At 34.9% G+C, this 20,773-nt stretch overlaps 1 protein-coding gene across 1 annotated transcript in view; it reads right to left on the reverse strand.

Annotated features, from left to right (window-relative positions):
* The window catches only part of ASB5 (ankyrin repeat and SOCS box containing 5), an 83,616-nt gene that overhangs the window by 62,614 nt on the left and 229 nt on the right, over positions 1-20,773 (reverse strand). Inside the window, exon 2 of the mRNA XM_003773051.4 lies at positions 4,449-4,729. Within this exon, the coding sequence (XP_003773099.1) occupies positions 4,449-4,644 (196 nt within the window). The 5' untranslated portion in view covers positions 4,645-4,729. The remainder of the gene's footprint in view (positions 1-4,448; positions 4,730-20,773) is intronic.

Raw genomic sequence — 20,773 nt, forward strand, 5'->3', positions numbered from 1 at the left:
AGTGCTCTGAAGGGCAGGAAGGTACATAACACCTTACTTTGGTCCTTCACCAGTTAGGGATAAAGTTGAAAGCTGCTTAGAATTCCTGGGTAGCTATCTAATTTTCCAGCTGCTATTCTCAAAAGTTAATGACAACTTTAACAATGTTAAGAATAGACTTTTGATTTGTAGAGGCGAGGAGTCCAGGAAATATTCCAGGAGAGAACAAAGAAAGGGCTACTCATTATATAGGAAAGGAGGGGGAAGGCAAGGGTTTTTTTTTTTATAATGGTAGAGAAATGAAGACTTTTTTTCCTTCCAAAAGTGAAATTCAGTGAAATAACAAATGGATTCTGAGGGAATCAATTTGGGAACTGTAGAATCGTTTCCTCACACTCTTTTCATCATATCTTGGTCCATACACTGATTGGAAAGAGCCTAGGAAATCATCAGAGAATAAAAGTTGTCACTTGCTTCGCACCTGTTCCAGGATTCCATTTGTCCCCCCAAGAGGGTACATCCAATCGGAGATGGGTATCTGACAAAAATTAATGATTTCATTTATTTCATACCAAAGTGCTACTGTGTTACTGTGCTCATGAAAAAGGACAGCCAGAATGTCATCAACAGCATGTACTGTGTTTACGAAAGAAACGAATACATGTGGTGACATGCAATGACATCTCAGATTTCAGGGAATTTGGCATGTCCACTTCAGAAATGATAGGGGAATGGTTTGGCTAGCTTTGAAAGTCAGAATGAGAAACCTAATTCATAAAGGAATGAAGGTGATAATCTTCCCCCAGGAAGATGGGAAACAATGGGATTATACCGAAATAATTAAGACTGATTAGGTTATTAAAAAGATGAGAACAAAGTATTAAAGATTGAAGATAGTCTTTTTTTTTATTTTAAGGGATAGAAAAATAAAGGAGAGGAAGAGAGAGAGACAGATAGACAGACAAAGAAAGAGAGAGAGACAGTCAGACAGGGAGAGAGAGAGAGAGAGAGAATGAGAATCATACAGAGTGAAAACCATTGTAATTTGCTAAAAATGACTCCTCATTAACAATAAAACAAACAGATTATGAGGTTTAGGATTGGGTCACATTATTGTAAATTAATATGAAATTAAAACCCTATTTTATGGTTTCCTTTGGGTAGAAAGTGTTACTTAGCATAAATGGAAAAATAGAAGAATGGAAGGAAAAGTTAATGTAGAACTGGAAAGGATCATAGATATAGAATTGGAATGGACCCTCTAGTCCAAATCCTCTCATTTTACAGGTTAGGAAACTGAGGCCCAGGGAGGGTAAATGACTTATCCAACACCATGTATAATTACGAATGTCAGAGGCAGAATCTGATTTGAACTTAGCTCTAATTATAGAGGCATTATCAGATGATGTGAAATGTGTTGATTAAGAAGGAAATTAAGAAGGTAACATTTATTAAGTATCTCCTATGTGCCATACACTATGCATTATAAATATAATCCCATTTGATTCTCACAATACCCCTGGAATAGGTGCTATTATGAACTCCATTTTACAGAGAAGGAAACTGAGGCAAACAGAGACTAAGTAACTTGCCCACTATTACATAGCAACTAAGAGTCTGAATCCAGATTTGAATTGAGGTCTTCTTGACTCATGCATAATTCTCTATCTATTGTGCCACCTGGCAGCCACCAATTAAGAGGATTTTTTAAGAGAGCATAATCCTAAAAGATTAAATTAAACTTTTCTATCTTATGATCTGTGGGGTATGAATAAAGAAGAGGGAAGACAATTTTTATATCAGCTAGTGTTTTTATCTATCATCTGTAATTTAATTTCATAGCATCAATGTATCTGAGAGGTCATTTAAGCCATCCCCCAGCTTCAAACAGAATCTTATTAAGTCATCCCAGAGCAATGAGAAACTGTTCTATTTTTAAGGACCTCCAGAGGTCTCTCTTGCAACTTATTTCAACAGAAAGAAATTCTTTGTTTCTTACCAGTCTTTCTTCACTGAAATATAAGATACAAGGTGTGGCACTCAAACTAATACCATAGTTTAAAAAATAAACACATAAAAGTAGTCTCATTACTTTAATCATACTGAATATCTAGCTGAAAAATCCAGTCATTTGTCAGCTTTTATTCAAATATCTAGACTTTAAAAAACAAACTGCTGTTTTCCTGGTGTCTGATGTCATGTAGACAAAGTATTCAAATAGGTGACTGATTTTTCCTTCTTTTCATTTAGCTAGGTGATATACCACACAATAGTCTCTGATAGGACTCTAGTCCTCTCCTTCAGGGAGTCATTCAGGGAAATGGAAATTATTCCCTCATTAAATTTTGTGAAAGAATATGCCAAGATATTCTTAGAAAGAAAAGATTTGCCTCAGCAACAGAAAACCTTTTGATTTTTTGTAATATCTACCAAAACAGGGGGCAGCTAAGTGACACAGTGGATAGAGTACTAGGCTTGGAGTCAGGAAGACTCGAGGTCACATTTGACCTCAGACACTAGCTGTGTGACCCTGTCACTTAATTCTGTCTGCCTCATTTTCTTCATCTGTAAAATGAGGTGGAGAAGGGAATGCCAAGTCACTCTGTTTCTACCAAGAAATCTCAGAAAAGAGGTTACAATGAGTTAGACACTAAAATGACTGAATATCAACAAATCAAAACCTACTTTCTGTGCAACAAATTCATTGTCTCCTTTTCAGTGATTAAATGCATCATTACTGCCAACTTTATACTCTGTATAGTAGCATAACCCAAACTTTACTTAGAGTTCTCCCTCTTGCATTTGATTTCCCACACAAGTGTTTCTTGATATAACCTACATATAAAAATAGACTCTGCTGCTCAATGACAAAAGTACAATAGATGTTAAGAATAGCATTCTCTTTCTCTTGACTTAAGTCCTTGTGAATACAGACTTACACATGTAAACCCCACTGTGCCTTCATGTGAATGCCAGTTTTCAGTCTGAACTTTGCTGATTTATAGTTATTCAGTTTTTGAATAATTATGCTTCTAAAACCAGATATTAGTATAATAGACTGTGACATCACTATAGGGGCTATCACATAAACTCTTTGTATAGATCAATTGGACTGATGACTTATAAATGCGTAATTATGTGACATCTATTAAAATTGATTATTGATACTATTTATTTACACTTAGTCAAAGAGTCCAACTTTCCTTTTAGGAATATGAAGGCCTGTTTCCACCCAGACATAAAGTCTAATTATTTACAAGATTGCATAACTTGCCATCTATTTTATGCAAATTGAATAGCAAACCACCACTAAAAAAAAGGAAAGAAGAAAAGCAAGACAGCAAAGAAAGAAAGAGAAAGAAAAAAAAGGAAAGAAAGAGAGAAAAGGAAGGAAAGAAAGAACTTGATATGAGACCTATTTTCATTTTTTTGGTAGTTTTATTCATTCTTACAGGAAAACATTCTTACAAACATGAAAATAATCAACCTTTCTAGCTACACTCCCAAGTTCAGTAACTTTGTATATGTTTCAGTGTCACTTGAATTAATTTGACTTAGAATATGATTAAAGGAGAAATCCAAGATTCACTATTTAGGTAAAGGGAGTTTGAATATTTCTGTCAGCATTAAACTTATAGTTAAGACAAAGGAATTCTGGAATTGCCATGAATTCTGGAATCTGGAACTGCTTTCCTTTTATTTGGTAGTTTTATTCTTCAGTTTGTTCTTGCAGGAAAACATTCTTACAAATTTGACAAATAATCAGCCTTTCTAGATACACTAGAGTAGATCTGTAACTTTTTACCTGCTTCAGTGTCAGTTGAATTAACTTGACTTAGAATATGATTAAAGGAGAAATCCAAGATTCACTAGGTAAGAGGGGTTTGAATATTTCTGTCAGCACTGAATTTAGGCAAAAGAATTGTGGAATTGCTTTTATTCTTCAATATATTCTTACAGGAAAACTTTCTTACAAATTTGACAAATAACCAGCCTCTCTAGCTACACTTCCAGGTTCAGTAACTTTGTATCTGCTTCAGTGTCAGTTGAATTAACTTGACTTAGAATATGAGGAAAGGAGAAATCCAAGGTAAAAGAGGTTTGAACATTTCTGTCAGCATTAAACATATGGTTAGGCAAAAGAAAAAGCTTAGTCTCTTTTGATGTTAAAAGGAAAATGTTACAATTTGTTGCATTGTTGTTGTTACACCTCCACCAAATCTATCTTGGCATGAATTCCCCCCTCCCTCTTAGCAGGGATACTTATTAGAGGGGTTTATGTAACAAACTTAAACCTTTCCTTTGTGAAACAATCCAGCAGTGAGCTCGCAAACATTTCCCTTAATAATCACAAGTGCGGCCTTGAAGCCGGCCCACAAAGGAGCCGTGGGAAGAGCAAAGAGGCCCAGGAATGAAGCTGGAGTCAAAGCCGGCTTGCTAGCAATCAGAGCCCCCTCTCGAAGCCTTACCTTGCCCTTGGGTCACGCCATAGAACTCGGCGGCGATCCTGGCCGCCTCCTTGCGGTTTCCTTTCACAATGTAGAAGTGACTGAGGATGGCGAGGCTGATTTTCACAAAGAGTTTGAAGCAGAAAAGTGAAAGGATTGTGAAGTAGACATTGGACAGCTGCTGGGCAAAAGGACGGCTTTCCTCTTCCATAGACATGGCTGCTGGAGATTGTGTGTTAGGACTGAGATCCAAGTCCCAAATGTGCCTGGCTTTGGATGCCCTCGGCCCCTAGCAGCTGATCCTGAGGAAAGAGGATATCAGATGGTCATGATGTGGCTGCTCAAAATATTTATACTGTCCATAAAAGTTCACTGTGCCCTCCTATTGGCCTAACACTACTACACAGATGCTGACTTATCACATGCTTTATTTCTAGAACTCTTGGCTTTCCAGTCTCAATTTTAAAAAAATCCATCCCAGGCCTCTATAAATTTATCTCTCTCTTTTTTTTAATTACATGTACAAAACATAGTGGGAAGGGCAGTAGTCTGGGACTCAGGACACCTAGATTGTTGATAGATGAATTTGGTTTATTTCTAGAACTCTTGGCTTTCCAGTCTCAATTAAAAAAAAATCCATCCCAGCCCTCTATAAATTTGTATTTTTTTTTAATTCCATGTACAAAACAGTGTGATGGACAGTAGTCTAGGAGTCAGGACACCTAGACTGTTGATAGATGAATTTGGATGTCATTTCCCTCCTTAGACTCCATTTTCCTGAGCTGTAAATTGCAGAGGATGCTTGAATGAGAAAAAGAAATCACCCCCTCCCCCCCATTAACTGAAATATAGTATTTCCTTCTATTACAAATTAAAAACAAACATATTATCTGAGAATCCATTGGTTTTTTACCAGACTGCCAAAGGGGTACACAATATCAAAAATGACTGAGAATTCCTGTTCTCATCTAACATTTTTACTTAAAGGATGAAGGATGTCAGGTTTATCAAGAAGAAATAACTTACCCACAGTGACAAATATAGAAAATGGCAGTCAGGATTGGAACATAGGTCCTTTGACTATCGCTATTTCTATTTAAGTCATGGTTTTAATGGGACCAGTGAAATACCTTTGGACTAAATCATCAACTACCAATAGTCAGTATGACACTGACCACAATGATTCTTCATCAGTCTGACTCTTGGTATTTGACTGCTGTCAGAGATAACATATTTGACCTACAAATATCCAAATTTGGATGCCTCATAAATGATGTTAACATTTATGTTCCAGAGAATTAAGAACTTAGTAATATGATGTAATGTTTGTTTATTTATTTATATTTTTGTATGTTTGGAATGTTTTTAAGTAAAATCAAAAGTGTTTTGTTTGGATTTTCAAAAAAGAAAAATTTGACCAAAAATAGAGACACATTTTAAGCCTATAGTATGTGACACTACTTTTATGGATTTATTTTATAAATGAAATGAAAGTGGCTTCCTAATGGATACTATTTATAGCTAACAAGAGTAATAAGAATAAAATATTGAGTAAAATAATGTTAAATGGCAGCTCCTATTATTTAAGCTAAAAAACAATATGTGACTAAATCCAGACTGACATTTTACTCATGTGGAATTTTTGGAATAATGTGTTGGGGTTTGAAACATGCCTCTCTTCCTCTTAGATGCTTTAAAACAGTAGATTCTCAGAGCAGCAGTTAGGAACACCGGGGATCTGACACTTAATGTTATAGCTTTGAAATTTATATCCAGGGGCAAAAAGTATCTTTTAGCATGATAGGATAGGATTAAGTTAATCTAAGGATGACTTTGCTTCCAGCCTTACTTTTGTATTACAGAAAAGGGTTAGAAATTTCATAGCTAAGACAAAGTTTGCAAACAAAATATCTACTCTTTTCCCAAGACCCCAATTTATTTTCAGGGACTGAATTCAGGTAAGAAGGTCAATATCACAAAAATAATATGATGAGGAAGCATTTATATGGTTCTTTAAGGTTTACAAAGAATGGTCTTTCCAATAACCAATCCTGTTATGGCAGATAGCATAAATATTATAATCTTGATTGTATAAATGAGGAAGAAGAGTAGTGAAATGATTTACCCATAGACAAGGAGAATGGAGTTATTACTGATTTTGGTATCACTATGAGAGAGAAAATTAGAATTGATGGATCATTGGTCTGACAAAAGGTGAGATTATTTATATTTTTATGAAGATGGAGATTGAAGATGGAAGCTAGAATCTACCTAGATTCTATGAACTTGTTTAAAAACTCTCACTATATTTTAATATAATCAGTTTTCTTTGTGATCCTTTGTATTTTATTTTGTGTACCTAAAGACATTATTCTGAGAAGGGGTTCAGACTGTCAAAGGGGTCACCCTCTGCTTACATACATAGGGAATGTGATGATTAGCTCCAATTAGCTTCTTGATGGGCATGATGATATTTGATTCCAAATTTCCAGAAAGCTCAGAATGCTCTGAGTCACTATGCTTACCAGTTCACTGATGTACATGTAGAAATAATTCTTTCCTTAGTCATATTCCTGGTGTCTAAGGTTTCAACTCTTCTGCTTTTCCAGTAAATGTTATTAAAAATAATCATTTCCACATTAGTCAGTTTAGATTCTTCCATATTAGAAATATTTGTTTTTCCAAGACATTTGATAGTTTTATAGTAACTTAAAAACTCTATTGATTTTTTGGGGAGGTCAAGAAATTTCATTTTCCTGGGATTCAACTTCAAGCTATAGAGATTCACCTTTAGTCTTTTCCTTGATTGCCATCTCTATATCTGTTCTCAGTGTACCTTCTCTCTTTATATGCTTTTCATTACTTTCAGTTTCATGAATCATCAAATAAAAATTGAAGCTTCCTGGAATAACTCATAGTAAATAACTCATTTTTAGTTGGCTTTTCAGCTTGCGGATTATATTCAATATTCAACAAAATATTCAACAAACCATATGAGTATAAATATGTTAATTATTATTGATAATAATTCTTGATAATTGATAATAAGTCTCAAAGAGGGTTAGTAATTTGGAAAAGGTCATAAATCTAGTAGGGATTAAGGACAGTTAGGTCTTCTCATTCTGGATTCCACATACGTCCCATGTTACTTATGGATGTAAAGAGAAGCAAGATAAAGTGAATCAAGTGCTTAAACTCAAGAAACTTGGGTTCAAATTCTACCTTTAATATTTAGCTGTGTGACGATAGGAAAGTCATTTAACTTCTCTGAACTTCACTTAGCTGCTTCATCTATAAAATGAACAGAATATATCAGAGAGAGGGATAAGAGCCCTCAGCAGTCAGATAGCCCTACTTCCTGATTTTGCAAATGAGGAAACTAAGACATAGCAAGGATAATTGACTTGTTCAACGTTATAAAGGTAATGTGTGTCAGAGAAAAAATATATATATGTCTGTGGTATCTATCAGTCAGTTCAATTTACTCTCTAGATTGTTTTCCCATAGGGAAAAATTTCTTACCTTGAGTCATGAATCCCTTGTCAGTATCATAATTTCAGAAGTGGCATCAGTCACGATTATTTTACTCTAAATTGGATTTATTATTCAAATGATTTCCTTACCACTTTGTGGTAGTCTTATGCCTCACTTTCTAGCTCCTCCTTCTATGCTGTCTTCTCCTATCAAAATGTTTGGTCTATGAAGACAGGGATTTTCTTGCTTGCTTATATTTATAACTCCAGTATTTAGTACTTAATAAAAGTTCACTTTATCTACCTATCTACCCTTCTATCCATTTATCCATCTATCTATCTCTATCTATCTATCAATCTATCTGTCTATCTGTCTATCTATGTGTAATACATACTTCATAGTGTGGCTGTGAGGGTAGAAGGAGATAGTGTATGTTAGGCTTTGTTAACCTTGAAGTAGTTATCTAAATCCAAATGGTGTTGGTACCAAAATATTGTCCCTCTCATAGAGAGTAGTGAGAATAATTATTGAATAAGTAAATAAAAGTTTCATTAACAACCCTTTCTTATTCCCAATGTCATTCCTTTTAGCTTTAATCAAATAAAAACTTAACAATGCAAAGAAATACAAGAAAATAATATAATGAGAAAGACAAAAGATCTCTGCAAAAAAAAACAAATTAGAGATATCAAAGGAAGATTTCATGCAAAAATAGGAGTGGTAAAAGACAAAAAAATGATAGGTATTTAACAGAAATAGAAACAATTAAGAAGAGGCAGCAGGAATATACAGAAGAATTATAAAGAAAGACCTTAACATCACTGAAAATCACGATGCTGTGGTGACTGACCTAGAGCCAGACATACTGGAGAATGAGGTCAAGTGAGCCTTATGAAACATTTCTAACAATTGCTAGTGGAGGTGACAGAATTTCAACTGAGCTATTTAAAATCCTAAAAGATGACGCTGTTAAAGTGCTGCACTCAAGCATGCCAACAAATTTGGAAAACTCAACAATGGCCATTGGATTGGAAAAGATCAGTTTACTTCCCAATCCTAAAGAAGGGCAATGCCAAAGAATGTTCAAATTAAAGAATTTTTGCACTCATTTCACATGCCAGCAAAGTTATGTTTAAGATTCTGCAAGCTAGGGTTCAGCAATATGTGAACTGAGAAGTAATAGAAGAATGGCTTGTTTTTAAGAGGCAGAGGAACAAGAGACCAAATTGCTAACATTCACTGGATGAAGCAAGGGAGTTCCAGAAAAACATCTCCTTCTGCCTCATTGACTACATGAAAGCCTTGGTTTGCATTACCATAAAATGTGGCAAATCTTCAAAGATATGGGAACATTAGATCATCTTAGTTGTCTCCTGAGGAACCTGAATCTAGGACAAGAAGCAATAGTTAGAACCTAACATAGAACAACTGATTGGTTTGAGATTTGAAAAGGAATACTACAAGCTAGTATATTTTCATCTTACCTTTAACTTACATGCAGAGTCCATCATGTGAAGTGCCAAGCTAGATGAATCAAAAGCTAAAATTAAAGTTAATGAGAAAATTATGAACAGTTATGCAAATGATGCCAGAAAGTGAAGAAGAATTAAGAAGCCATTTGATAAAGGTAAAAGAGGAGAGTATAAACTCTGACTTGAAATTTAACATCAAAAATAGTAAGATCTTGGCAACATCACTTCCTGGCAAATGGAGAAGTGGAAGAGGTGTCAGATTTCATATTATTGGGTTAAAAGATTACTGTAGACAGTGTCTGTAGCCATGAAATTAAATGACACTCGAAGGAAAGCTATGGCAAATCTGGAAAGCATACTAAAAACCAAAGACTACCTTTCCAACAAAAGTTTGTATTATCAAAGCTATGGTTTTTCCAGTAGTAATGTATGTCTATGAGAGTTAGACCATAAAAAACAAAATGAGTACCACAGAATTTTCACCTGTACATTGTGGTGCTAGATAAGACTTTTGAAAGTCCTTTGGAACATAAAGAGATTAAATCAGTCAACACTTGAAATTAATTATTCACAGGAAAGTCAAATACTGAAAGGTAAAGCTTATTCTGGTCACATAATGAAAAGACAGGACTAATTGGAAAAGTTTGGAAAAGATTGGAAACGATTGAAGGCAAAAAGAAAAAGGTATGATGGAAGATGAGATAGATTTTATTATTGAAATAATGAAAATGAGCTTGGACAGACTTTGGGAGATAGTGAACGATAGAGGGACCTGGCATGCTAAGGCCTATCAAGTCCCAAAATGTCAGATATTACTGAATAGCAACAACAAGAAAAACAAGAAGCCAGTATATAACCAAAGGATTCATGAAATGCAACAAACCCTGAATTATGAATTCAGAAAACCAGGAGGCTGTATGAGTATAAATTTAGAGCAGGAAGGGACTTTAGAGGTCTTATGAGGGATAATTCCCTTTTCTTTTTAAACAGAAACGGGTCCAGAAAAGTTAGTGATTTGACTCAGAGCCACACAACTAGTAAGCTATCTGAGGTAGGATTCAAATCTAAGGTTTTCTGACTTTAAGACCAGCTCTTTATCTACTTCAGCACAGAGTTTATTGTAATCAAGAAGGACTCTGTTGAAGAGTGCTAATTATTTGTGCTGATTAAAAATTTCATAGGGAAGGAAGAGAAGCAAATTTAAATTGATGAATGATATAGAGAAGAAATGACTAGAGAGGAAGAAGATTACTATATAATTTAGAAAAGGCTATTAAAGAAATAAAGAATAAAAACAGTGTCAGATGCTTCAGAGATAATAAGGAGGGTGTGGATGGAGAGTCACTCAATGTGGGCAGCAAGAGGTCATTAATACCCTATAAGAGAACAGTTTCAATAGCATGATAAAAATGGAATCATATTCTAGGGGGTTAAGTGGTAGGATGAATGTGAAATGGTAAGAGAAAAAGAAACTTCCTTCATCCCATACAAGCTTCACCCCATATCCCCTTGTGTTTGGCATAAATAAATTCCTTATTTAAAAACATTGGCCATGACTTGTATCAGAAATAAAGAAGGCAACTTGGATAAAAAACAAACGAACTCAAAAAGTGATAGGTACAGTGGAAAGAGCACTAGCTCTGGAGCTGGAGGCCTGTCTTTCAATTATTCCTCAGTCACTTTCTGTGCCTCATTTGTAAAATGGTGGTGGATGATGAGAAACATGGAGACAGAAGATTCTTAATGTTTCTATCAACTCTAAATCAAGGACACTAGTATGCAAACATCTGTAATTGATGGTATATTTTAGTGATGGGAATTATTAAAGTTATTGAATAAGAAATGTTCTCCCTAGATCCTGACTCCATTATTTGGCTTAACTAGCAAAATTTGCCAAATTGAGCTTGAATTTTGCCCCCAGGTTCTGCATGAGTCTCAATGAAAGACATCTGAGGCTATGTATTTCCCAGTTAAGTATTTGAGGAAATGATGTAACTCCATTCATGTTGATTATTTTATATTTTGTATATGCTGTACATTTTGAGTTTGCCAAGGAGATGTAGAAGTTTCCTAGCTTTCTCTTTTTTCAATCTTCAGAGAATTGAGCTGGACTCTAGAAGGCTGGATTTTGACTTACAAGGAAGAAAGGAATAAGCATTTATATCTAACACCTACTATCTTCTAGATATTGTGAAAACACTTTACAAACACGATCTCCCTTGGTCCCCATAATAACTCTAGAGATAGGTGCTATTATTCATTATAGCTGAGGAAACTGAGGCAGATATAGTAAATGTCTGAGGTTGGATTTGAACTCAGGTCTTCCTGATTTCAAGCTGAGCACTAACTCTATCCACTGCTCCATCTAACTACCTCATCAGCAAGACACTTCCTATCATTATAATGGAAGGAGCTGAACTGGAGTCCTGATGAAGAGTAGGAGGATACTACCCAATAATTATAAGTACTGAGCACTCTATACTTCTTTAAAAAACTTATTCTATCCTCCCAACAACCCTGGGAAGAAAAAAACTTCTGGTGACCCTGCTGGAAATGCACAGAGAATTCAGGAGCTCTAGCCACTTCTCAGTTGTGTCCCTGCTTTCTCCTTTGTCCTTTCCTGGGTTATTTCGCCTCCAGTGTTTTTTGCCTGGGAAATGCCCAGCTGGAAGGACTGTGTACAAGGTAGCTTGGGTGCTCAAAGGGGGGAAATACATGAATTACATAATACAAAGTATTGAGCTGTTTGTAACTGACATGCAACAGACAAATGGATTAAATGGCACTAAAGTTTCTAGAAGAGGAATCTTAATTTTCCCTTGAGAAATCCAATCAGTAGATTTTTCCTTCCTATTCACTTCTAGAGAATGAACATTCTTTTACTGAGAGGGGAAAACAGAATTTTCTAAAGGTGAAATCACACCTAGTAATTATAGGTTTGCCTAAAGAATCCTGCCTAGAAATCATTCCTCCAATCTCTACAATTATTTCCTCCCCAGTCCCTCGGGATATAGAAGCCCAACCCCAGTTTTGATAATCTCTTGGCCTTTTTTAATTGTTTTTTGCATTCTTTAACTCCATTCTAAACTTCTGTCTTTGGTGACATAGCTTGCTAACATCCTTTTTAAAATCTGTTGATGAATCCCCAATGTAACCACATAGGTCTTTCTGAATAGTTGCTATTTTTCTTTCTCACTGAAATCATTTGTACTGCTTTAAATTAAGTATAGTCAGGGACAGAGACTGCCTTCTGTCTTATCTAAACTTTCCATCTCCCACAACAGCAAAGAACTCTGCACAAATCGATATTTAACAAATGTTTTTGAATCAAATTGAAATGTAGCATGTTAGAAATGTTACTTTCTAGAGATTTCCTTGGCACAGTGTGGGAAACCTCCATTTTTACAATATGCAGAAAAAATACAAAGTATTTTCAGTAGAGATTTGAATTTTCTTGTGGAAAGGCAAAGTATCTCTTCATTGCCTGACAAAAGAGCTAAAGACTTCATCTAAGTTTCTTAGATGCTTAGATGAGCATATAGTATGCTCAGTACAGTGCCATGTACCCTCTGGGTATTTAGCAAATGTTTGTTATGAATGATTGGCTAGCCACACATCTGATGCACACTAAGAAGTTTCATTTGCACATAAATCTCTGAGGTTCCACAGAGGTTGATAATAATTCCAGGGGGAAAAACACAAAAAACTTTGCTTCATCTGAGCAGTTCTGAAATCTGCCCAATTGGTGTTTGGATTCTATACTAGCTAGTCATTTGTTATAAAGATCTGTTATCAAAATAATACAAATTAAATCCACTTAGGTCGAATAGTTAGTTCATTATTTGTTGAGAATTTTCCCCCACAACTTCACCTGAAGTCACTTCTGATCCATCCCATTTGCCTTTAAGTTTGGGGATTCTTATTAAGTTTTCAAGTATTCTTTTAAAGATTGCCACACTTATAGAAATTCAAGTTTCCAGGGACTGGTAATTGACAGTCAAGATTTTCTGTTTAAGGTAAAATAGCACCCATAAACTTCTGATAGAGGGAAGGAGTAAAACATAACATTCTGAGAAATATAGCTTGAAATTCACAGGGTAGGGAATGTGGTGTAGTATAGGAAAAAGAGCCCCTCATATATGAAGTGAAGACCTGAATAATAACTTTTATTCCACCATTAAGTATTTTGGGGCAAAAATCATATATTTCATCTGAGCCTTGGTTCCCTAATATTGAAATTGCAGAAGATAATATTCTTTGTCTATATTAGAATTGCTGGCAGGATCAAATGTGAAAGCATTTTGCAAATTGTAAAGTACCATATGGACAACTAGATTCTGCAGTGGTTAGCGTAGATAGTGGCTCAGAGTCAGAAAGATCTGATTTCAAATCCTGCCTCATACCCAATACCTGAGTGATCCTGGGCAAGTCATTTAACCCTGTTTGCACTAGTTTTCTCATCTGTAAAATATGCTGAAGAAGAAAATAGGAAACTAAGAAAACCCCACTTGGGATTGTGAAGAGTTGAACATAACTGAAATAACTGAACAACAACAATAACAATATTCTCCCTTGAATACATATCTTCTCATTGGGTTATGAGGTCCTTGAAACTAGGAACTCACTGTCTTTTGCCTTTCTATGTATCTACATTGCTCAACACATTGTAGTCACTTAATAAATGTTTATTGGTTATTTGTTAACATCATCACAAAGAACAGTGAACAACCAATTGTAGGGAATACATGGGAGAGAAATATATGAGAAAAATATGTGTCCAGAAAGAAAGGAGTAGAGGGATATACATAGAAATAATATATAAAGAATATATATGGAAGGGCACATATGAAGGGATCATGTGTGGTCAGAGTATTTGTATGGAGGGGCAACTTTTCAGGCCTACTATAAGTGATATTATTTTTAGGCTGCTCTGGCCAGACTTGCTCCCTACTACATTTCTGCTGGATTCATGGTCTCCGTTGTATACTCCTTTGTTGGATCATTGCTCTACTCTCTGCTGCTTGGCTGGACATTGCTCCAACTAAACATGAGGTCTGTGTTGGGAATTGTCAGGCCCAGCCCCTATGGAGCATGGCTATAGATTTTCTCTCTATTTCCAGCTTCTACCTTCAATTGAATCCTTTGGCTATAGTCTCTCCTTTTTCATGAGAAGAGTAGGCTTTACAAGGCTCTTTTAGTTCAAAAGCCAGACTTAATTTAAAAAAATTGTTCTTTTAGAAAAGCAGCTAGCTTTATGCCTCTAATATAGAACCAACAACCCTGGGGGAGGAAAGGAGAGAAACTCTTTTCACTTTTGTTTTCATTTTTAGAGTGGTCTATCTATTCCTTTCTAGAGTCTTGACTAGAAAATGATTAAATCCCTTCTCCCAAACAATATCACCCACTTGTATCCTTCTAACTAATTGATGCCCTCAGGTTTAATCTTTTCTTTTCCTGGTTACTGGGCTTTGGATCTCCATGAGCAACTCACTGGAGGATCATGATGAACATTCCTTCTAATTCCTATTTTTAGTTATACCTGGTAATTATTTATGTAAAGCTATTCACTCAATAACTGCCAAATAGTTTGAGGTTCCCCAATTTTTCTAACTCCAAACCATTTATACACTCAATCTCTTTTGCAATAAAGGGATAGGAAAAAGTCAGCTAGACAAAATCTAAGCCCAGGAAGTAAGTTCAATCATTTCTGTTATCGGTCTAACCATATTTCTGTCCATTCATAAATGCATAAAGCCAGTTAAAGCCTAAAGTAGTTTTAAACACATCTTTTCAGAAATAATGTGGCTTCTCCCATGAAAAATGTCTTGGGAGGATATAGAAGCCTTTCTTTAATATTAACTATTTGACATTTTTGACATTTTTACATTTTCCTAACTGTTTATAGACAAGTTGAAATTTCAATTCACCTCAATTTCTATAAGAACTTATACTAAGTGATTACATACTTTCAGTTAAATTACCTGAAAGAACTCAATAACTAATGGAGTTTTGTTTCAAAAGATACTAACTGGAATCTTCTATCCAAGGACTTCAGTATTGGAGTGGTTCTCCTTTTCCCTCAAGAAACACAGTGTTGTGGAAATCTTTATAATTGTTTGGTGCCTGAATTCTCTAGAGTTCTCAAACTTGGGGTTATCAAGAAGTTCGGGAAATCTTTGTTCTCTAGGTAAAAGGCTAGATTCTGTGAACATATTGTCTATGTATTTATTTCTAAATTCCTCTCACTTTTTACAAAAAAATCTGGGGTTCACAAGCATTATGCATTGAAGAGGGCACATACAATTGACTTTACCCTGACAACTGACACTTATGTGGTAGGCAGCCATAGTCTCTAGGGATCAGTTAGAAGTGTTTCCTGTGTAAACTTTCCATGGGCATATATGCTTCTCAGATATATAACTATTATACACTATACTATATATTATACATTATATTAAGTAGATATATACATACATATATGCTTTTTATTAACTAGTACATTTTATCTACCATATACTATACTATACATTTTATCTACTATATATTATACTATACTATGTACTATACATTATATTAGAGATATATAAACATATATGCTTTTTATAATATACCTTATTATATCTACTATATAATAGACTATATTATGTACTATACTATCCTATGCAGCATAATATCACCAGTTTTTGAGGAAATTCACCATAGCATCATTAGCTTTTGAGGGAATTAATCCTATTTAGCATGGGTTCTTATTCCCCCTTATAATTGTTAAAGCATGGTAATTGGGTTGCAGTTGTAACAACAATTAAGGAGGCAGTTAAATTTGGAGAACAGGAAGATAAAAACTGTGCAAATAACCTTAATGAGGACAGTACTCCTATCCCACTATGAGTCATTCTCTTTACTATTTGGTGTTTTGATTCGGTTTTAGGGCAAGGAAGAAATTCAAAGTTACCCCTGGCCACTAGAACTCCTGAACACTGGGCTATATCAACAAAGGATCATCTGCTTTAGATGAGAGTTAGAGGTCTTATACAAAGTACCTTTATGCTCAGTTATGTATGGCCAGTGATGTCATTGCTCTCAACAGTCTTATAATTTGAGCAGGAGTCTAGCATCACTGGGTATTTCTCTTTGATCTTGATTAGCTTGGTACTTTCTGTCCAAAGCTAATAGAGGCTTTTATACTGTTTCCAAGAGCATGAAAAGCCAGCAAAAGCCAGTCTTGAAAATAATCCGCCTTTAAACATTACATGATAATTCAATGGCTATCTCTAAAGAGAATATGCCCTTACATGTTACACCAAGCCAATCCGAGAATATAATTTAACTCATCCAAGCCCAGAGTCATAGCCAAGAGGTTACCAAATTATAATAAATCATGCCAGAAATGGATCAATAGTTGCTGTCTTAAGAGTGAGAAATGGCTTATACAGAGCAGATAAAGAGAAAAATAATAATGGCAATATTAACAATAATAATAATGTTGATAATAGCTAGTATTTATATACTATTTTCTTTGCAAAGTCCTTTACATATGTTATCTGATTTGATTCATGCAACACTCTTGTGAGATAGGTGATATCACTATCCCCATTTTACAGATGAGAAAATTGAGGCTGAGAGAGATTAAATGACTTGGCTAAGGTAACTTGCCTATTAAATGTCTGAGACTGGACTTAAATTCAGGTCTTGAATTCTTGAGCTTGAGTTCTTGCACTCTAACCACCTCACCTTAAGGTTATTCCAAGGATGCCAAGTTGGGTGGGGGATGCTAAATTAAGACACAACAACAAGGACAGGGAGCCATGGATATGTCAAATCAGGAAACAGGTAGTCTGTTGAAAACAAGTTGCATAGGCTTCTGTTGCTTATATTAGCCAGATCTTTGAGACCATACAGCCCCAAAACACTAGTAAAAACAGGTCAAACCTGGGCTCTTTGATCAATGTTTAGCTCAGTCCAATCCACCATAGTAGCAAAAGTGTTTTAGAAAGTGGGTAAGTGAGCCATCTGAGACCTTTCTGTGGCAGAATAGTGAAGGTTTGAGGATGTGGTATGCATGAATGACTTTCCCTTTACATCTGTATTTGTGTTGTATTCCCCCATGATGTTTGTAAACTTGCCGGAAATTTTGTGCATCTGACTGTATTATGAACTTGCCTGAGGTCTTAGCAGATTAAAAGAAAAACCACAGGGCTTAGAGGAGAAAGTGTCTCTGTCACAACTATTTAGAGCTGATTCCTTGACATTATTTTATCAGTCCTTCTATATTCCTGGGTCTTGAAAATGGTACTAATGAGGACCCTGCTTTCATCCAGCTCAGTTAGCCTTATAATAAGAAAAAAATTACCTCTGCAGCCCACAGTGCACCCATAAGACCTGTCAACCATCTCATTGACCTATGCTTTTGACTACAAAGAAAGCAGGACAATTTCAGAATTCATGTGGCTTTAATAACAACCTATCATTGATACTTCAAATGTTAAGGCCAATTGCCTCATTTTTGTCTATAAAAATATCTATAGATCATAGTTTCAAGCTGGAGGGGATTTTAGATCATCTGGTCCAAGTTTCTTATTTTACAAAAGAGGAAACTCAGATCCAAGAGAGACTTGTTAAAGCCACATAAATGCTAAGTATCAAATCCTGAGATCTAAGCTTTTTTTCCTACTATATTATCTCCCCTTTCCTTCTACCCCATCTTCCTTATGCCTGAACTGGACCTGTTCGAAAGAAACTCAAGTAAATATATTTTATTTGTTGTTTAGTTGTTTTTCAGTCATATTCAACTCCTCATGATGCCAATATCTTGGCAAAGATACTAAAGTGTTCTCCAGCTCATTTTACAGATGAAGAACTGAGGCAAACAGGCTAAGTGACTTGTCCAAGCTCATGTAGCTAATAAGTGTTTGAGATCAGATCTGAACTCAGGAAGATGAGCTTTCCTGATTCCCAACCCAGTACTCTATCCACTATACCACTTGGCTACCCCAAATATATTTTACAACTCAATAAAAATATAAAGTTCTCTAGAATTTTAAATGAGAGAATATGTAGAGTCTTCTGCAAACCTTAATATGCCATACAAAAAGCAACTAGGGTGTCCTTCAGATAAAGTGTAGGATGAAGAGTCAGGAGAACCTGATTCAAATTCTGATTCAGACACTTTATTAATTATGTGATTCTAGACAAATTATTTAAATCTCTTTCCTCAGTTTTCCCATTTGGAAAACAAGGATAATAAAAATTTTGTCTCCCAATATTGTAGAAATGAGTTGATATTTGTAAATCATTATATAAATGTTAGTTATTATTACTAAAAGTAAATTTTTATTGCAATTATCTCATCACTCAAAGGACATTCTACCATCACAGATGAAGGTAGAGAATCAAATGGTCTGCTGGCTATTATGGAGAATAAAGTTCAGAGGGCCTTGCCATTTGATTGTTTTTTCTTTCACCCCTTGAGAAATGAAAAATGCTTGGAGTACAACTTATGTGATTATTCCTAAACATGGCAGACTAGTTCATAAGAATAGAATCTGTGAATGATCCTGTTTAGAATTCTAAGATTATGGTTTCCTTGACAACCATAGGCACTGTTTTATAGTTTTGTCGTTCTACACCTACTTTTAACTACTATTATGGGCTTGAGAATGTACAGATTTATATCTCTAAAATATTTTTACATGAATATCTATTGATAGATGTAATATTTAATATTGGTAAGAATTATTATTTATTATTATGTTACTATTATTATAGGCTACTTCTTTTACCAAGAGAATAAAACAGCAAATTTATATTCCTCCTTGAAGGTCACTAACTTCCAAGTGACCTGAGGGAAGAATGGTAGAGATTGTATAGTCCACTACCTAGGGACTGTCCATGAGGTAACTTCTTTGGGCCTCAGTTTTTTCATCTGTAAAATGAGCTGGAGGACACTGTAAAGTTACTTCCAGTTCTTGATCTATGATTCTGTGTTATGGCTACATATATCTCATGATGCATAACATATCTCTATAAGGAGGAATAAACAGACAGGTGCCTTGTAGATAGATCAGATTTGCAGATATTCACTTTTCATCCAGATTCAGGAAAGGGAAAAATTTAGAGGAATTTTTTTCAATGCCCAAAGAATTCTTGCTTCTTTTTTTTGGTTGCATTTTAACTGATAAGGACTTGTTAAAAGATACAAATATATCTAAGCAGATCTTACTGTATGAATCTTTTATTCATACTTTGTAAGGGCAATATATTAGGGCAGGGATATTTTTGAGCTTTAGGGTATTTGATATATTTTGTCCCAGGGACCTGAGCTTATAATTTAGTGTGTGGATGGAATAATATATGTATATGTCATTATATTACATGACACATGGATATTATATTATGTATGTATATATTGTATTAGTCTGATATCATGTTTTACATGTTTACATATTATACAAATGTATATATAAATATAAATTATATCAATAAATATATTTATATATATTATTATCTCATTTGATCCTCACACCAACCCAATGAAGAAGGTGCTATTACTATCTCCAATTACAAAAGAGGAAACTAAGACTGATTGAATTACTTGTCCTTGATCAAACTTTTTGTAAATTTCTGAGGAAGGATTTGAAGCTTCCTGACTCTGAGTCCAATATTCTTTTCACTAAACCACACTACCTTTCTGGATTGTGTGATCCTGGACAAGTCAATAAACTTTCTCAGCTATAGTAAAATGGGGATATTGATACTGTTTACTTCATAGGGCTGTTGTCAAGGATAAAGGGAGATAATATGTGTTGAGTGCTTTGTAAACCTTAGAGGACTATGTAAATGCTAGCTACTACTATTTCTTCTCCTAACAGAATTAAACAAATAATTATGATACAAAGTAAAATGTCAAACAGGTATTTAAAAAAAGAGTTCAAAAGGAAGAACTCTGCTTCTGACTGCTGTTATTGAGAAAAGCTCTTGTTTCTTTATTCAAACAACTCAGTAATTACTGAATATAAAACCTTCAACTCACATTATCCATAAGTGAAAATAAAGTCATTCCAAAGCCATCTCCCAATCAATGAATCCTAAGGTCATAGACAGCATCCTAGGGGCATATCAGACTCCCTCTGCTGTTCAAAAATATATCCCCAATACTGCACTTTGAATCCTTGATAGCTCACTTGCAAAAATTCAGAAGAATCAATAAGCATTCACCTTCTTGATAGCAATAAATGGACCCCATTTGTTCTATTTAATTTTAACTTCTTGAGTATTTTTTCCCAGTGACAAATATCTTGAAACATCTAATTTGCATTCACAGAGCTGAAGATGAAATCACTAAAGCATTAGCAGACCAAGGAAAATGGCCAGCTCTAGCATCTTGGAGTCCCAGAAATAGAC

This window comes from Sarcophilus harrisii, chromosome 6 (assembly GCF_902635505.1).
Source record: "Sarcophilus harrisii chromosome 6, mSarHar1.11, whole genome shotgun sequence".
NCBI classification, from domain to species: Eukaryota; Metazoa; Chordata; class Mammalia; order Dasyuromorphia; family Dasyuridae; genus Sarcophilus; species Sarcophilus harrisii.